This window comes from Mytilus californianus, unplaced genomic scaffold, assembly GCF_021869535.1.
Source record: "Mytilus californianus isolate M0D057914Y unplaced genomic scaffold, xbMytCali1.0.p SCAF_10, whole genome shotgun sequence".
Lineage (NCBI taxonomy): Eukaryota > Metazoa > Mollusca > Bivalvia > Mytilida > Mytilidae > Mytilus > Mytilus californianus.
In genome coordinates, this window is record NW_026262582.1 from 48,472,206 (window position 1) to 48,489,141 (window position 16,936).

Below are 16,936 nucleotides of genomic sequence, written 5' to 3' on the forward strand. Positions count from 1 at the left end.
ACAAAATTTGTTTTGGTGAAAAATTTAAAACTTGGGATGCGTTTGAATCGAAACTAAAATAATATCAAGACTCAAATTTTATACAGTTATACAAAGTTTAACGCAGTTCTAGAAAAAATGATACGTCAAAAGCAAAGTTTGCTAGCAATGAACTAAAAATCGGAGGTGAATATAAAATCAGTAATGGACGGCAATGAAATTATATTAAAAGACAACATGAAACAACCTCACATGTTTCCAACAAAAATATTTGACGAAAATATAAACATCGCAAGAGTAAAAAAATATTTTTCACCTGAAGACATGGCAGACATTGAATGTTTCTATAACTTCAAAAAGGGATATTGCAGTGGAATTGTACAGTCTGCAAAACCGACGTGCACATTGCTAAATCACTCGTATGTGATGGCTGCCTAGAGTGGTTTCACCAAAAAAGCGTCGGACTGAATCATGCTCCCAAAATAACATACTGAATTTGTAGAAACTGCTTTAGTTTGTAAATACAAATTTTAAAAATTGTACGCAATATTGTAAAATTCAAAGAAAAGTTTTGAAGTTTTACTTTAATACATATTACTAGTCCCAGCATCCATTGAAGTGCATTAACGTTACAATAACACAAAGTAACCGTAGAAACAAATATTATTGTTAAATTGGTAATTAATCGATTACATAACCGATCCTGCATTCCGGCAATTAGTCTCCAATGTAACAATAACATTTTTATTATTGTTACATTTCAATGTAACCGTAGCCAGTGCCTATTTTCATATGAGTCGGAGTTCCTTCAGGCACTTGTCAAAACACAAGAAGATCAAAGAAGCCAGATCATTTAATTTCACATTCAGATAAACTGTGTATTGATGATGTTCTTTCCATTAACAATCCAAACTTTTCTGATTGGGTTCCATTAATATAGCCTCCAGAACAAGATATTAAAAAAACGACAGATACGGCTTCCTTCGTCTAATTTTTAGACTTATACCTCGAATTTGATGTAAGAGGTAATATCCTTATGACGTGGCTCAGTACTTATTCATTCCGCCGTTGTGTTATTATGCAATGGTCATTTTTTGTATTCTTGTCTTTCATTTTTGCTTATGTGCTTTGTCAATTTGCCATTTTGTTTTTCTTTTTTGACATATTTGTTTGTTTTCTAGTGATTAGGATTATAACATAATGTTAACTAGTGTATCCCTATTTTTGACATTTTACCTATTATGTCTGTTTGTTTTGTTCACACATTGTTAATGTAATGGAATTGTATGCGACTGTCACACAAGTGAAAGGTTTAGCTAGCTATAAAACCAGGTTTAATCCACCACTTGCTACATAAGGAAATGCCTGTACCAAGTCAGGAATATTACAATTGTTTTCAACTCGTTTAATATGTTTGAGCTTTTAATTTTGCCATTAGATAAGGGACTTTCCGATTTGAATTTTCTTTGCAGTTCTGTTTTTTTTTATTTTACTTTTCATCTAATCATAAGACATTACAAAGTTTATAAACAATAACACAATAAGAAAATGTAACCTATCTGATCATGTTTCCAACCGAATATTTTAGATTAAAGAGTAATAAGGACATCGTTATTTCATATTAACTAGGCAATAACTTGAGCTTGCAATCAGTCATTGCTAACAGACTTTAACAGGTATGTTTCTTTTGTTTAACGAATATGTGTGCTTTGCTGTCAGTATACTAAATGGTTAAATGCATTTTTGACTAGTTTCGATTGCAGGGTCTTTCATATGACTATGTATTTGTCATGGGGTGAGCCACTTGTCATTTGGCTGTCAGCAATCCTCATTGAAGTAAACAGGCATTAAATTTAATTTTAACGTAAATCATTTCACTGATTTTGATTGACAGCGAGGACACTTGATATATTAAAAAGATGAAGTTTTTTTCCCCGAAACAAGTTCGGTGTTCCTGTTGCAAGTCATGCATCTGACAGTCGTTGTCTTTAGTTTTGTATTCGTATTTGTCCTTTAGGGAATTTGATGCAATAGTTGCAGATCCTTGTTAGGCGATGTTTAATTTATTTCAAACTCTTGAAGCCCTTGTGTGATTTTAATTTTGTATTATGGTCTAAATGCAGTAGGTTTATTGTGTGGAAGTGTCGTCTCAGTGGTGTAAACCATATAAGTTTTCACACACCATTTCAATTTATATGAAAATGCATCAATTACAATCGGAATTTTGTAAAAATAAAAACAGTGGCACCGTTCTAGTTTCATCAAAGATGGTCATCTATGCATGGTGGTAGAAAAACCTTGGGTGTTTTGAATAACAACATACATCATTAATAGTTCATGTCAAGGCAGACGTGCTGATTCTTGGGCTGGTGATACTATATGTCTGTTGCAACTCACTAATGATATAATTTTGAGGTCTTTTTTTTCAGAGATCAGAAAAGTCGTGTTATCTGTAAATTAACTAGCAATAGATGTCTACCCTGCCGATGGACCAGGTTTCCTATTCTTTTTGAGTTCATGCATGTTTTTTCAGTTTTTGTTTGAGCATATTCTGATACATTGATGAAATAAACAGTAAACTACTCTCACCTCTAATTATTGTCCAAGACAATATTGATTGTCACGTCTAGTTTGTTGTTTTAACAATTACTTTTGACATTTTTAATTGTAATAATGCAGTTTATGTCAAAATATGACTTATATTCATACATCAAAGAATTCTTAGATGATCTTAAATTTAACACTTTTCTAAGTTTCCTATTCCTGTAGCTTCAAATGAATAATATTCTCAAACTTTTCAAATCATCATACAGGAGGACATTATTATCAGGTAACTATCTGTGTTTTTATATTGTTAAATAATAACCTAAAAACAAACTTCAAACACATTACTATATATAATCACTTTATTTTTGTCTCTTAGTAGCTATGATAAATATACAATATGTTGTGAGACGGAATGGAAAATGATGTGCTGATATTTTATAAATTTGGAAGAACTCCTACCCTATCAGGAATCTCAAGTTCCTTGATAAGACATATCACTACCATTTGTAACATATATTTATGAGTTTTGTCCAACTAGGCTGTACTATAAAATTGAACCAAAATAACCAAACATTACTTGGATATTTTTCTTGATATTTTTTTTAATTTTGTTCCACTTGTCATACATTCGTGTAATCGGGTACTTTAGAGCTCAATAGAAAGAGTCAAACTTGAATTTACTCAAATGCCACAATATAAATGTACGACACTGCTTAAAATGCACATCTAATATTCTCCTGAATTATCCTTCATCATGTATTAAAGTATAAAACCAAATATTTGAAATCAAAAATATAATTCAACTTTTATTCTCCACTTGATCAAAGTAGATTAGCTTGCTTTTGCTAAGGCCTAGGAAACATTGATCAGTTTCACAAAAAATGTATGACTAAAGTTGATTGTAAGTCATGAACAATTCAGTATACTTAACATCAACTTTAGTTGTAAGATCACTTGAAGCAAACTGCATCAACTCAAATATGTTGTCTTCAATAACTGACCAATCAATAAATAGCACTTGCTAAAATTTTTAAAAAAATGACCACCTGAACAATTCTTTTTTATTCTTGAATAAGTTTAGTTGTACCTTTATATTAGAATAAAACTTGTATGTTCTACTTTAATGTGTGTAAAACTCTATAAAAATTACAGAAATGATGCATCACTTAAGTTTTTTTAAACTTGAAGTGGAACTGAAAAAAATTACAATGGACTTGAAAGGTAAACTAGGTTAACACTTATGTAATATATTACCTCAATGTGTGTGTGTAAAAAAAAAACATGACAAAATAAATATGGTTTGGTCTTTACTTAAGTCTTAATAAAAAGGAATAAACAAATTGGTATTTTCCAGCAATTTTTGGCAGATCCATTTATTATTGCATTGACCGTTACAGTTTATATTTGCAGCATCAATTATCTGAATTTGTCAATTTTTAGGTATACAATTACCTGAAAAATTAACTGGAAAAACATATGTTACTAGAACACTTATACTATCTATTCAATATTTTGTAGTAAATGTGCTTATTATGTCAAACCTGTCTTCAAACAGGGAGGAAAATTAAAGGTTTTTCTAATTTACTACAAACTGTTTAATACTTGCAAGTTGTGCCTAAGGAGAAGTTTAAAACATATAAATATCAAAAGCTAATTAATGAACTTTAATCATTTAAAACTGTCAACAATGATAGTTTAGCTTTCTATTATATTCTAACTACAGACATATGTTCAAATTGTATGAAAATTCCTGATTCATAAATATTTATACACAGAAGAAGATATGATATTGCTATTTTTGCCTAATCTGAAATCTTTTAATAATCCTAGATAATTTATGATTACTTTTGTTTTAAAATGACAATGACAATGTAACAGCCATTTCATATGTTTTTTTTTTTTATATTTCTTCGAAATAAGTCTTTATACAAACTTTCAATTTTTGAATGATATGAGAGTAACAAAACTAAAGATACTTGAATTATATCAAAAATAATTTGGAAAAGGTATATCATCTCTGTAAAAATATCCTGTTAGTAAAATCAAGTGTACCTTAATCTATCAAAATAACATCTTTCTTATATAAATTTAATGTGAAAATAGTTTTACTGTAAACTATAATAGTACTTATAATTTGAACAGCAGGACAAATACGGCCGTATCACACCTTCTACTCTATGGAAGATCAATTTTCTTTGGTAACAATACTTTAAAGAACTTAAAGATGTTCTTGCATGAAAAATGTGTTTATGAAACAAAAAACAATTTTATCTCTCATACTAAATAGTTTTTGACATTTTCCCTTATAAATTCGAATAATATTTTTCATAAGAATAAACTAAAATGATGGCTTTCTTGGCCATTTTATATACTAATCTGTTCTTCTAGTGCCCAAAAAATAATATTTTAATCTAAACACTAAATAAACTTGAAAATATTTGGCTTCATGAACCCATTTTTATACAAAGAAAATTACAAACAACAATTTTCATATAACTTGTATAAAATATAATGCTTTTGATTTTTAAGATTTGGCATTTCATAATTATTCATCACAGTTTGTTGTGGACAAGCAATAGAAAATAAGGAGGTAAAGCTTAATCATCTTACACCTAACATATTCAACTGAATACCAAAACTCACATAGGTATTTAAAAATAATTCAAATTTGAAACTTGGGTTTAGTAAAACAGTTTGTAAAAGATGAAAGTGTTTGCAGAAAAAAAATAACTATAGCAAATGCTTGAAACTTGGGTTGACTAAAACAGTTTGTAAAATAAGATGAAAGTGTTTGCCAAAAAAAACTTAAATATAGCAAATGTTTGAAACTTGGGTTGATTAAAACAGTTTGGAAAAGATGAAAGTGTTTGCAGAAAAAAAATTAACTATAGCGAATTATTAATAACATATGATTACGGAGGGATGTTTTTTTTAATAAACACAATAACCACAACATAACTTTGTACAATGATATACAACAATATCACATAATACAACTAAAATTACTGGAATGTTAAAACAAAGCACAACCTTTATATCACAACACATAAATTTCTTATCATAAATAATATTTATAGTATAACAAATGAAACGTTTTAGAGTTTTCTCTCTATAACAGATTATACTTCACCAGATCAACCTATAAACTACTAAAAGCTTCACTTGAACAGGCATCAAAAGCCAAAAAAAATGTATTCCTTTAAAGATTCATAAAAGAAACAGACAGATCCATATAGACAAGATAATTGTATAACATTCAACATAAATGGTTAAACTTGTGATCAAAGATGAAGATTGCACCTTCAATCATAAAGACAAACTTATCTTATCAGAGAAGTTTTAACAGCAAAACCAATGATGCTGTTAAACATTCCAGAATCAACACAATAAATTGCTTAATGGAACTTACTTAAAAAGTTATGACTGTTTCAACTTGTGCCATCTGTTCCAATTTGAATTAGAGAACTTGGTAATCATCAATCAACAAATATTTTTAAAACGTTTATGTACCTGTAGTGGGCTTTAGTCCCGTTTAAAATAGATAATATGAGATACAGACCAGTAAAACAGTACTTATAAAGAGTAGTTGATGTACCAGTGATAGGCTTTAGTTCTGCATTTAATAGATAAGATAGTGTGACATCAAGCAGATATACAATACTTATAAAGCGTAGTGATTACTGCAATAAACCTTGCTACGTAAAAACCCTTTCAACATGTTCAATAAAGATAGGTGGAAATTATTCGTATCTGTATGTACAATAATTGATTTTGATTTTATACTAGATTTTCTCAAAGCTCAGTATAAAAAATACACATAAAACATATAAATACACTAGAATTTTCTAAAAACTAAGTATAAAAAATACAATTCATATAACAGTACCAAAATGAAAAATTATATTTATGTAAAATGAAAGCACAACATGTATAAATAAAATATAAACGGAAATACATCAATTATAACAATTCATTTCATTATTCACAAATCCTCAAAAATAGCTATAATTACAATGAAATGACCTTGCCTTTGAAGGTTAGAGGTCAAAATTAAGCACCAGATCTTGTTGGTCAGCAGTTATACTCACAATTATACACTTACCACTCTCATACATAAAAAAAAAACAATGTCTGATGTAAAACCCTGTGGATCGTGAATTGTTAAAAACTCTGGAAACTCTGAGTTTACAATGCAGCTTATCTTCAAACATTACATGTCAAAGATATGAATATTAATATAAGTTTTTATGTATTAATGAATGAATGTATATAAATCAATTTCCTTTTTAAAAAGGATAACTGATCAAACTTGGACGTTTCAATTAATATGATATGTTATATAAAACTGCCTTCCCAACAATACACGAGCTTTGGCGGATAGAAATCGACCTTTTGCAAGTGCAAATATACATGTACATGTATAAAACTTTGATTGATTTTGGAACATTCAAATACGAGATAAAAGATGAATGTTTGTCTGTTTTGTAGTATTCTTATATCAACTCAATTTTCAAACAGTTACAGACTTTGCATCAAGATTTTTTCAACTCAAATAGGTTAACAAAATGTGTTGATATTCATTTGCATAAGGTCGATTTCTATCTGACACAGCTCATAAGAAAATGCAAAATGTAAGCACTTAAAACGTTTTTTTTTTAGGTGAAAATATGAAAATATTTACTTAATATTGGGTAAAACTGGAATTTAAATTGACAAAAAAATCATATATAGCAGCAAAAAACGAAATTGTACAATGTTTTCTTCAAAAATACTGAAAACTGTTAAACACAAAAATATTCATGTTGAAGTGTTTATGTGCTTTTTTAGTATTTGAAACAAATACCATAATAATTTCAATCAACAAATATTCTAAATTAGCATCAAATACATACCATTTCATTTTAGGTACAACATTCAAACTAACCAATCAAATTCATCATGTATAAAGCTCTTGATATTTGAATGTCATTTATTTCACACACAAACAAACATGCACTGAAAATGGTGTTAATAGAAAGTATGTTCTTTTTCAAGCAATTCTATCTATTTACAATAGCATCATAGAAGAAAAAAAAACCATTGTATTCCAAAAATAAACATTGGTCCAGTTGTGTTTAGAATAATCAAAAGTAAAGGTAACTGAATCAGCCTTTTTCATTTGAGCAACAGCTAGAATCTAATTAAAGGGCTTTTGAGCACGGAGAGGTAAAAGTTTGCTTTCACTCTTTACGAAAAAAATATGTTAAGGCAAAAGTTTGAATCTTATTATCCCCTTTTTGTCCAAAACTGTTCATAGAATAGATAGATAAATGCATATTGTAAGATATTTTATAAAGTTGTTTTCTTAACAAGTATGGATATACACATGCACATGCTTTTTTTATTGAATATCTGTGTATATAGTATTACTAAATTGCTTGACAATTAGACTTCATCATCAAAATCTACCAAATTTTACCTTTTCAAAAATATGACATTGTTAAATTGTGTAGCTGTTTAATACACACTCAGTCAAGTAAAAATAATGAAGTAACACAATTTGTAGATTTAACAACTGAGCAATGATATGAAAGAACTACATCTGTACACACAATTATTATGACAGTTATCAAAAATTTGACTTCTTTGGATTGCCCTTTGACCCATAAAAGTTCAGATCACCATTTTGATCTAAAGTGTCTTCACTGTCACTATCTTTTGGTAAAAGCACCTGTGTACTGTCTGTAGTATAAAGTCTTGCATACATTGGATTAGCAAAGTTTGTATTCTGTTAAAGAAAAAAAGAAATACAATTATTTATACTGAATTATTTATCTCAATGAATCATTACATATTTTCTTAATGCAAATAATATGCAATAAAGGAAACAGAGTTTAACTGTCAGAGGAGGTTAGGTTTACACAGATTGCAACAAAGGAGTAGGTTCATGAAAGGTCCATGTTTACCATAAAATTTTGTAAAATTGAACTTCAGTAACAAAAATTAAAAGTTTGATGACAAAATATGTAAAGATATCTGACAAAAACAAATTCAACCAGATCTGACACATTAGAACTATTGTGATGTCATTACGACGTCATAATTAGACACTTTGATGAAGAAAATAATAATTAATTTTTGCTTCAACCAAAATTGGTCACATGCAAGGACCACCAATACTTTTTGAAAGAATGTGTATCTGACCCAAATAAATCTTTTTATAACAATTTTATTTTGGTCAAAGTGTGTGGCCAATGTTTTTCAGAAGGAAATAGGCCTTGCAAATGCATAAAAACATGCAATTTGGCTAAAAAGTTGTAAAATATTATCCTTTTGAAACTTTCAACATTGTTAAAAGAACAGTTTTTACATATGGAATAATAAAGTTTGATTTTTAGGGATAATTTGAGGCATTCATGGCCATATTCCTTAGATCAACAGAAGTTCCCCTAGTATTACTGAAAAATTAACTTAACTTTTATAAAATTCAAATGCAAGTCTTGAAGTATATAAACCAGAAACAGGCCATTGCCTAAGGGAAAAAGTGCTCATTGAAACTGCCAGACCTAACTTCTCTTCAAACCACTTCTTAAAGATTTACAAGCTCTCTTTCAAAACCAGTATGTTAAAATAAATATGAAATTTGATGAGAGGTTAAAGAAATATTAAAATTTTAAAATTAGGTTTCAGTTTTTTCTTAATGTAGGGCTCGACTCATTTCTATTTAACCTTGGCTAATCATAAAGTAAATGTCCTGGGCTTTGAACTTGTCAGAATTATTTTTTTCCCCAGTGTAACTAAATAACCTTTCATGCCAATATGAACAAACACAACTCTTATGAACAAACACAACTCTTATTAACAAGCAAACTATAAAATTAAAGATTTGAAAAAAAAACAATTTAAATAAGAACAGTAGGTACTTACATGGTCTTCGCCCTCAATATCTAATGGTTCAATTTCTGACCCCTGTCCTTCTATTTCACCATCTCCTGGTTGTCTGGCTATATAAATTGGATTGTTAATCTCCATGTTGGAATTGTGCATTCTTTGATGCTTGAACTGGTCCCTGGAAAAAAATGTACTTAGTTAATTTTGTATTTGATTATGAATTTATGTACTAGATTTCTAATACCTATCACAAAATTAAATATTTTTTATGCTAGAACTGATGTAAAGAAATAATTACATCCTTATTTTTCTAAAGGAGATTCTGTTCTTTAGGTTTATTGTTCAGTTTATGTATAGGCTTAGGTTTTAAGTTTTAAGTTTGGGGTGAGGTTTTAGGGCTTTGGCTATTGTTTGGGTCAGGTATAATACTTATCAAAAGTAGAAAAGTTATGGTATATTGATTTTATAGTCAAATTTGAAATAGATCCCATTGACAATGTGAAAAGGCACAATGTAATTTATTACCTTTATATCATTATGGATTACTTACCTAGAAAAAAACAACTTTTTTTTTAAATTAACACAAGGAAAATCAGTCACCAAATCTTGAAAATGGGAGAATTAAGATTATATTACACAACAGCATACTTCATATCAATGTTATCATATGCACTTGAAGTTATCTCAAATGCACCTAATTCAATCAGACAAGCAACAACAAACAATTTTTTAAGTCATGCTTTTCATCTTTTTAGTGGGGTGATGATTTTTCATACTATATTTCAATGATGAAATTAATATCTTTTTCTAAATATTCAAAACTACCTACCTTGGAGTCAGGACTGCCTTCGTGAAACACTGTCTGAATACATTTAAAAATTAAAAAAAAAACAAGTTCACACAAAATATTTATTTTACCTTCTCCTCCTGTATAAAATGACAAGCAATAAGATGACCAAGATTAAGATTACACCAATGACCACAGGAACTACAATGGTTATCATCTGTTTCATATCACTTGTATGTGCTTGACTCTGTGCAGAAGCATGTGTTTCACATCGCTCCCCTCCAAATTCGTTTGTACAACTGAAAAGAGGATTAACTTCATAAAACATTAGGTCAATTTATTTACATATGCAAATTAAACTTGATAAAAATAAAAATCATAATCATAAAGGGTGTTACAGTTCATGTTCGCTAAGGAGCTCATAAAATCCAATAAATATAAAATATAGCAGTAAAAAAATATGAATTAATCAACCAATTCTTCTCCTTTGGTTTCTAATGGATAGTTGTCTCATTGGCAATCCTACTATATGGATAATGAAATTCCATTTAGGTTTAACAAAGTTGTCATTGTTTAAAATAACAGAAATCAGACTGAAAAAAAATGTTGACGCCAAAATATAAAAATTTCTATGTCTTTCTTTTGCGACAATACATGGAAATGAGGGTAATACATCAATACCACTTCTACCAAATAACAATGTAATAATACATGCAGAGGTCAGCATACTAAGTTTGAACTAATTTTCCCGATAAAATATCAATGATTCTAATCTCATAATGAAGCAGACTTACCTGCAAGCTGAACATTTGTATCTTCCTGTGGAACTATCTTTCGTACACTTTGTACATTGACCATCATTGAAACAATAATCACCACACGCAGATGTATTACAAAGTTTCCCGCTGTAATTGCCTGGGCAACTGCAAAAGTGAAAAATATTAGTAAATTTAACTTAATTATAATTTCTGTAAAATATGGATTTAAAAGACAAATGTAAAATGCTTATGGATGGTTGCTGATCACAAAGGCTTTGAAATTACCAGAATTCCAATAGAAATTTTTAACAAGTGAAAAAAATTTTTTTTTCCTGAATTCACAGTGGCGGAAAGGGGGTGCGGACAGAATACCAGTGCAGACTTTACAAAGCCACTCACGGTAATGCCTGTCTCAAGTAAGTAGCCTGTAATTAACTGGTTGTCCTTTGTTATTGCATATCATATTTGTTTTTCCTCTCTTGTTATGTACAGATCAGGCAGTTGTTTTTCTCATTTGAATTGTTTTACATTTTGTTAATTCCCCGGTATTTTATAGCTTGCTTTGTGGTTTGAGTTTTGCTCATTGTTTAAGGCTGTAGAGCACCCAATAGTTGCTTACATCTATGTTTATGCCCTTCTTCAAAATGTCTCTAATACTGTAAATTCAGAAATTATTGCTTGCATTTATTATTGTGATTTTTTAGAATGCACAAAAATGTGATTTCAGGAAACTCTGAATGCCAGTTCTTATTATTCTGATACTCACTCAGTCCCATTATTCACATTAATAAATAAACTGCTTCGCTGAGCACAGCTGGATACACCGGCAGAAGTCCAACCCTGAACAGTTGGGGCAAAAATGGACACAATATTCAAGCTTGATATAGGTCTAAATTTGGATTGTATTAAATATTTGACATATTATAGGTTTCTGAATAAATGTAGTCAAAGAACTTGAAATTGGTTATATGAATTGAATTTATATTCAATCAAATATTTCTTGCTGTTGTGCAATACACTGTGCTGTTGCACAATACTTAATAAATCTGTTGTCAGACTATAAACAATTAAAGTTCAATTAATTCTCAATGTCATATCAGAAATCTATGAAAATGTAAAGGGAGCTTACATCAATAGATAGAAACAAGTCACCAAAGTTTCATGAGAATTGCTGATAGCATTTTTGAGTTATTGTCCGAAAACTGGAAAATCTCCCCTTTTTTAATGAATAAAACCCATAACTCAGAAAAGTAAAATGTAAAATTTATAAAATTCTAAACAGAGCTTACATCAATAGATATAAACAATTCACCAAAGTTTCATAAGAACTGCTGAAAGCATTTTGATTTTTTTAATAAAAACCCCATAACTCGAAAACGTAAAATCTAAAATTTGGAAAAAACGAAAGGGAGCTCACGTCAATAGATATAAACAATTTTTATGCAAGTTTTATGCAAATTGGTTAAAGCGTTTTTGAGTTAATGTCCAACATGTTGACGACGGACAGATGGACAACGGTATACCATAATACGTCCCATAAACGGGCGTATAAAAACTTAGCAATAATTTCTGAATTTACAATACTTATGTCAGCTTACATCAACAAACCTGAACCCTTCTACCATTTGGCCTTTGTTTATCTTAGGGGAGGAACATACTAATTCTTATCCGTACCAAACCCTTACTCTAGACCTTAATCTAACCCCGACTTGAAACAAACCTCTAACTTTACTATAAACTGAAAGCTAACACTAAAGTACAGGATCCATTAAAGTAATTGCAGGCTAAATAACTATTTGGGTTCAACCTCAACAAAAGTGCATTCTGAAATGATTTTATAATAAGTTTATATGATGGTTAGCCAAATGTAATAAGACTTACGAGCAGTAGAACTTGCTCTGATCTGATTTACATATCCCATTATTTTGACAGAGGCAAGTTTCACACGTTGATCCTGTGAAGTACTCATTACAACTGCATTTAGGACTATCATTCTCTGGAAAAAAAATAAAAGTTCATTAAATTTCTGTACAATCAAAACTATGTATTATGCATGCATTTAACTGTGAGTTTCATACATGTTCAGTTTTCCATCAATTGGAACCATACAATATATTCTAACTATGAAATTTTTTTCACAAAATCAAGTGACCAGGTAGTGTATAGAAGTTGATCCATGGCCAAAACTTATATTGTCTTGATAAATTGAATTTTAAGTAACAAATATTGTCGGAGCCCTTTTTCCAGTCTTTAAGGAAAAGGAAGGCAAAGGAGAAGGGACAATAAAGTCCTTATTTGGTGGAAGTATTAGTGTGAATAAAAATCAACCATACATGTTTTAAAAATGTGACTATGCTATACTAAGGTACACTTGTCCAAAGTCAGGAACCTGATGTTCAGTGGTTGTCGTTTGTTGATGTGGTTCATAAGTGTTTCTCGTTTTTTATATAGATTAGACTGTTGGTTTTCCTGTTTGAATGGTTTTACACTAGTCATTTTGGGGGCCCTTCATAGCTTGCTGTTATGTGTGAGCCAAGGCTCCGTGTTGAAGGCCGTACTTTGACCTATAATGGTTTACTTTTACAAATCGTGACTTGGATGGAGAGTTGTCTCAATGGCACTCATACCACATCTTCTTATATCTACATACAAAGTGTTTAAAGAATAAAAACAAATTTCCCATTTGATGAGTTACCATGGCAACAAACCATGACAAAATTTGCATATTTTGTAAAAAAAAAGTTTGATTTTCCTTTTTTTACATCAACATATTATTTGGATTGTAAGTAAGTGTGCACTCAAGAAACAACCTTATATTTAATAAAAGTATCTAAATTGTGTTCATTTCAAAAATTAAACACTATGTGCAAATTTGAAATAGTTCTTATTTTTTTTAGTTAAATGGACCTTAATGCCCCACCCTTACTCCTTTGCTTGTCAAATTGGAAAGCAAGTTTTCTTCAAGTACAAAAAATTGAAATTAACACTTGGTGATAATAACAGTGATGGATACAAAACCCTGATTATTTTTCTTTAAATAATCAATCAAACAATGCGATCCCTCAAATTTCATTGTATGTTAAAAAAAAAATTCTGAAATCCGTCCTGTAAGGAATTAAAGACAAACTTTAAAAGTCAATGAAACTATTATGACACAAGGTATATTGGATAGGAACAGAAGGGTCATCGCCAGGTCAACTTATATCTACAAAGTCAAATCGATGAATGTCATTTTTCCGGAAAAATAAATTCTGTAGCAATCTGTAGTTTACATAGAATGTAAAACTAACACCACAGTTTGAAATTAGCAGGGGCCCACTCGCCAATGGCCCCTAAAGTTTGGTGTGGACTACTAAAATTTCTGATTTCTATATATATTGGCTACAAATTTTAAGCTGTGGGCTACCATGCCAAAATTTTAACTTCAATCCCTGAACACTTGATTATTATTCACTGAACAATTTCCCTGTTTGTTTAGCAAAACTAACCTTACAGGGATACCCTGTCAAATGCTGTAGACATGGTATTTTTTTAACAGCATATAGTGCAATAAACTTGTTTTTTTTTTAGTTAGGAACAGAAGGTTTGACTTTCAAAATATTACTTACTAATCCTTCAAACAGTTGTATCAAGGGATCGTTAACATGCCATAGCTTGGTTTTTTCTCTACATGATTGAGACACCAATTTTATAGTCTTTTTTCCAGATAAAGGTATCTACAAATTCATATATCCTAGTAAGACAAATGAACGTCCCCTCTGCAGGGATTTTATTGGTGGAAAGAAGTTCAGGTGGTCGTTTCTACACTCAGATGAACCCTTGAGGTTCTTTAAAATGTCCTTACTATACTAAGGTACAATGTGTTTGGAAAAGAAAAGAAAAAAACATTTGACAAGATAACACACCAACAAATCATGACAAAAATTGTATATTTGTAAAATATCTTGATTTTCCTTGTATACATCATCTTTTAGGTAAATGCAGAATTGGAAAAGAAAAAAATCATTCAAGAAACACCTTTGTATTTGGTCCAATTATGTAACAGAGCTTTAAAAAAGCTTCTCTACAATTATTTTGTTCCGTTTCTGGGCTGCTCATGATGATTCCACAAAGGAACAAGCATTCTGAGAGTACTGCATGGCAATACATATTCCCCTACCAGTTAAAAATTCATTGTATTGGAACAAAATGCTAACTTGATCTATAACTTATTATGGTGTAAACTATATAACAAATATCAAGTCAATATCTTCAATATGACGAAAAAAAGCGTTGAAAACTGATTATTTAAGTGAATTTTCGAAGTCCAAGGACCCTAACTCTGTACAAAATCATCAGACCAGAACAAAATATGAACTTGATCTGTAACTTGTCATGATAAAACTATATACCAATTATCAAATCAATATATTCAAACCTAAAGTCCCCTTCAACTTTGTCTGTAGGGGACTAAAAAACAGTGTAATTTCTACATCCAAATGAACCCTTAAGGATGCTCAACAAATGACTATACATTACCTAGTTGACATGTTCCATTGTGTGTACAGTAGCCAGCACATTTATTCTCTGCAGTCTGGCAGTAAGTCCCTTTATAATGGGGAGGACATGAACATGCATAATCAAGTGAGTTGTCCTTCTGTTTACAAGTGCCTAAAACAAACAAAAAATATTACTGCATAAATAATCAAAAATGTGTCATGTAATATATTTTATAAATTTCACTTATACAGTTTCCAATGGCTCTTTAATATCAAAATTTTCAATTATGGTTGTATCCAATAATTTTTTTAGCATTTTAGGGAATGTTGTCTTGTGCATGATTCCTCATCCATATCCTTAATTTCAATATATATATTTATTCCATGAACAAGATGTGATGTTTTTTTTTTATCAAATTAGAATTTTTTGATAAAAAGTAACTTTTACTGCAATTTTCCCCCTTCGATTTTCATAAAAATCCATTTAAGACACCAGTTTGATACAGCATATTATACCTATATACATCAGATTTCAATGAAATCCTTACTCATAAAGATGTTTCTCAAATTTTCTACATGTTATTACACACTTCACTATAATGAAAATTTACTTACTTATTTACTTACTTACTGTTATGCACAACTGTGAAAAATTTTATTGATATCAATCCATATCTTTTAGCATAAAGTAATTTTTTTTTAAATAAATTTACTAATTAATGACTTAAAAGTTGGTGCCCTTTTTTTCAAATTGTCGAAATTACACGAGATTCATAGCATCAACGAACTTGTATTGACTATTTCATCGCATTTACTTCATGAATTTTCTTATCATTTTTCTATAAACGTTCAAGAACAGTTTAGGGAAGGCAACAGTTTAAAATTGAAATGATTTTAATGACTCAAAATGGTATATTTCTCAGACATAGCTGACGTTTTTTTCGATTTTGAAGACGAAATTAAATCCAGAAGTTTTGCGACAATACTAAAGTATGAGTAATTCCAGATTCATTTCCGGGATTCGTTTTGTTTATCAAATTGTCAGGAAATCACCAGCTTTTTAATTTTATTACCTTTAAAAGTGTTTGAATATAACAGATAATAGTTGCACTCGTTTAATTTAGCATGAAATCATTATGCATTTACAATTAAGTGTCTAATCTGCTGAAGACAATATCACGCATGTGTATTACATAGTAAATAAAGCACATGTTCATCTCGTGAAAAATTACTTTTTTCTATGTAAATTAAATTAAGTTTTAATTTTTAAATCAGAATTGACAATTGTCTTTGCTGAAAAGTAAATAAATAAGAAAGACAGTTGTCATGGAATTTTAATTTCTTTATGATATTAGTTCTGAGCTTTTTGATCAATGTCAAGTGTGAATTAAAAATACAGGTAAAAAGTGATTAGCGATCATTAACCAACTATTCCTGGAGGCATTAATATAGTTATTTGGAGGGCCCTCAGGATTATCATACTATACTGGAGTGGCAGTTTTATTACAGGAAATGGA

General features: G+C 29.8%; 1 protein-coding gene across 2 annotated transcripts in view; it reads right to left on the reverse strand.

The window, feature by feature from the left end:
* Positions 1-2,867: 2,867 nt before the first annotated feature.
* Positions 2,868-16,936, reverse strand: part of LOC127718277 (prolow-density lipoprotein receptor-related protein 1-like) — a 208,771-nt gene continuing 194,702 nt past the window's right edge. For both annotated transcript variants that reach the window (XM_052224271.1, XM_052224272.1), the window contains 6 exons: positions 15,460-15,591; positions 12,823-12,937; positions 10,978-11,106; positions 10,315-10,482; positions 9,433-9,574; positions 2,868-8,293 (listed from right to left, as the gene is read on the reverse strand). In XM_052224271.1, the coding sequence (XP_052080231.1) occupies positions 8,135-8,293; positions 9,433-9,574; positions 10,315-10,482; positions 10,978-11,106; positions 12,823-12,937; positions 15,460-15,591 (845 nt within the window). In that variant the 3' untranslated portion in view covers positions 2,868-8,134. The remainder of the gene's footprint in view (positions 8,294-9,432; positions 9,575-10,314; positions 10,483-10,977; positions 11,107-12,822; positions 12,938-15,459; positions 15,592-16,936) is intronic.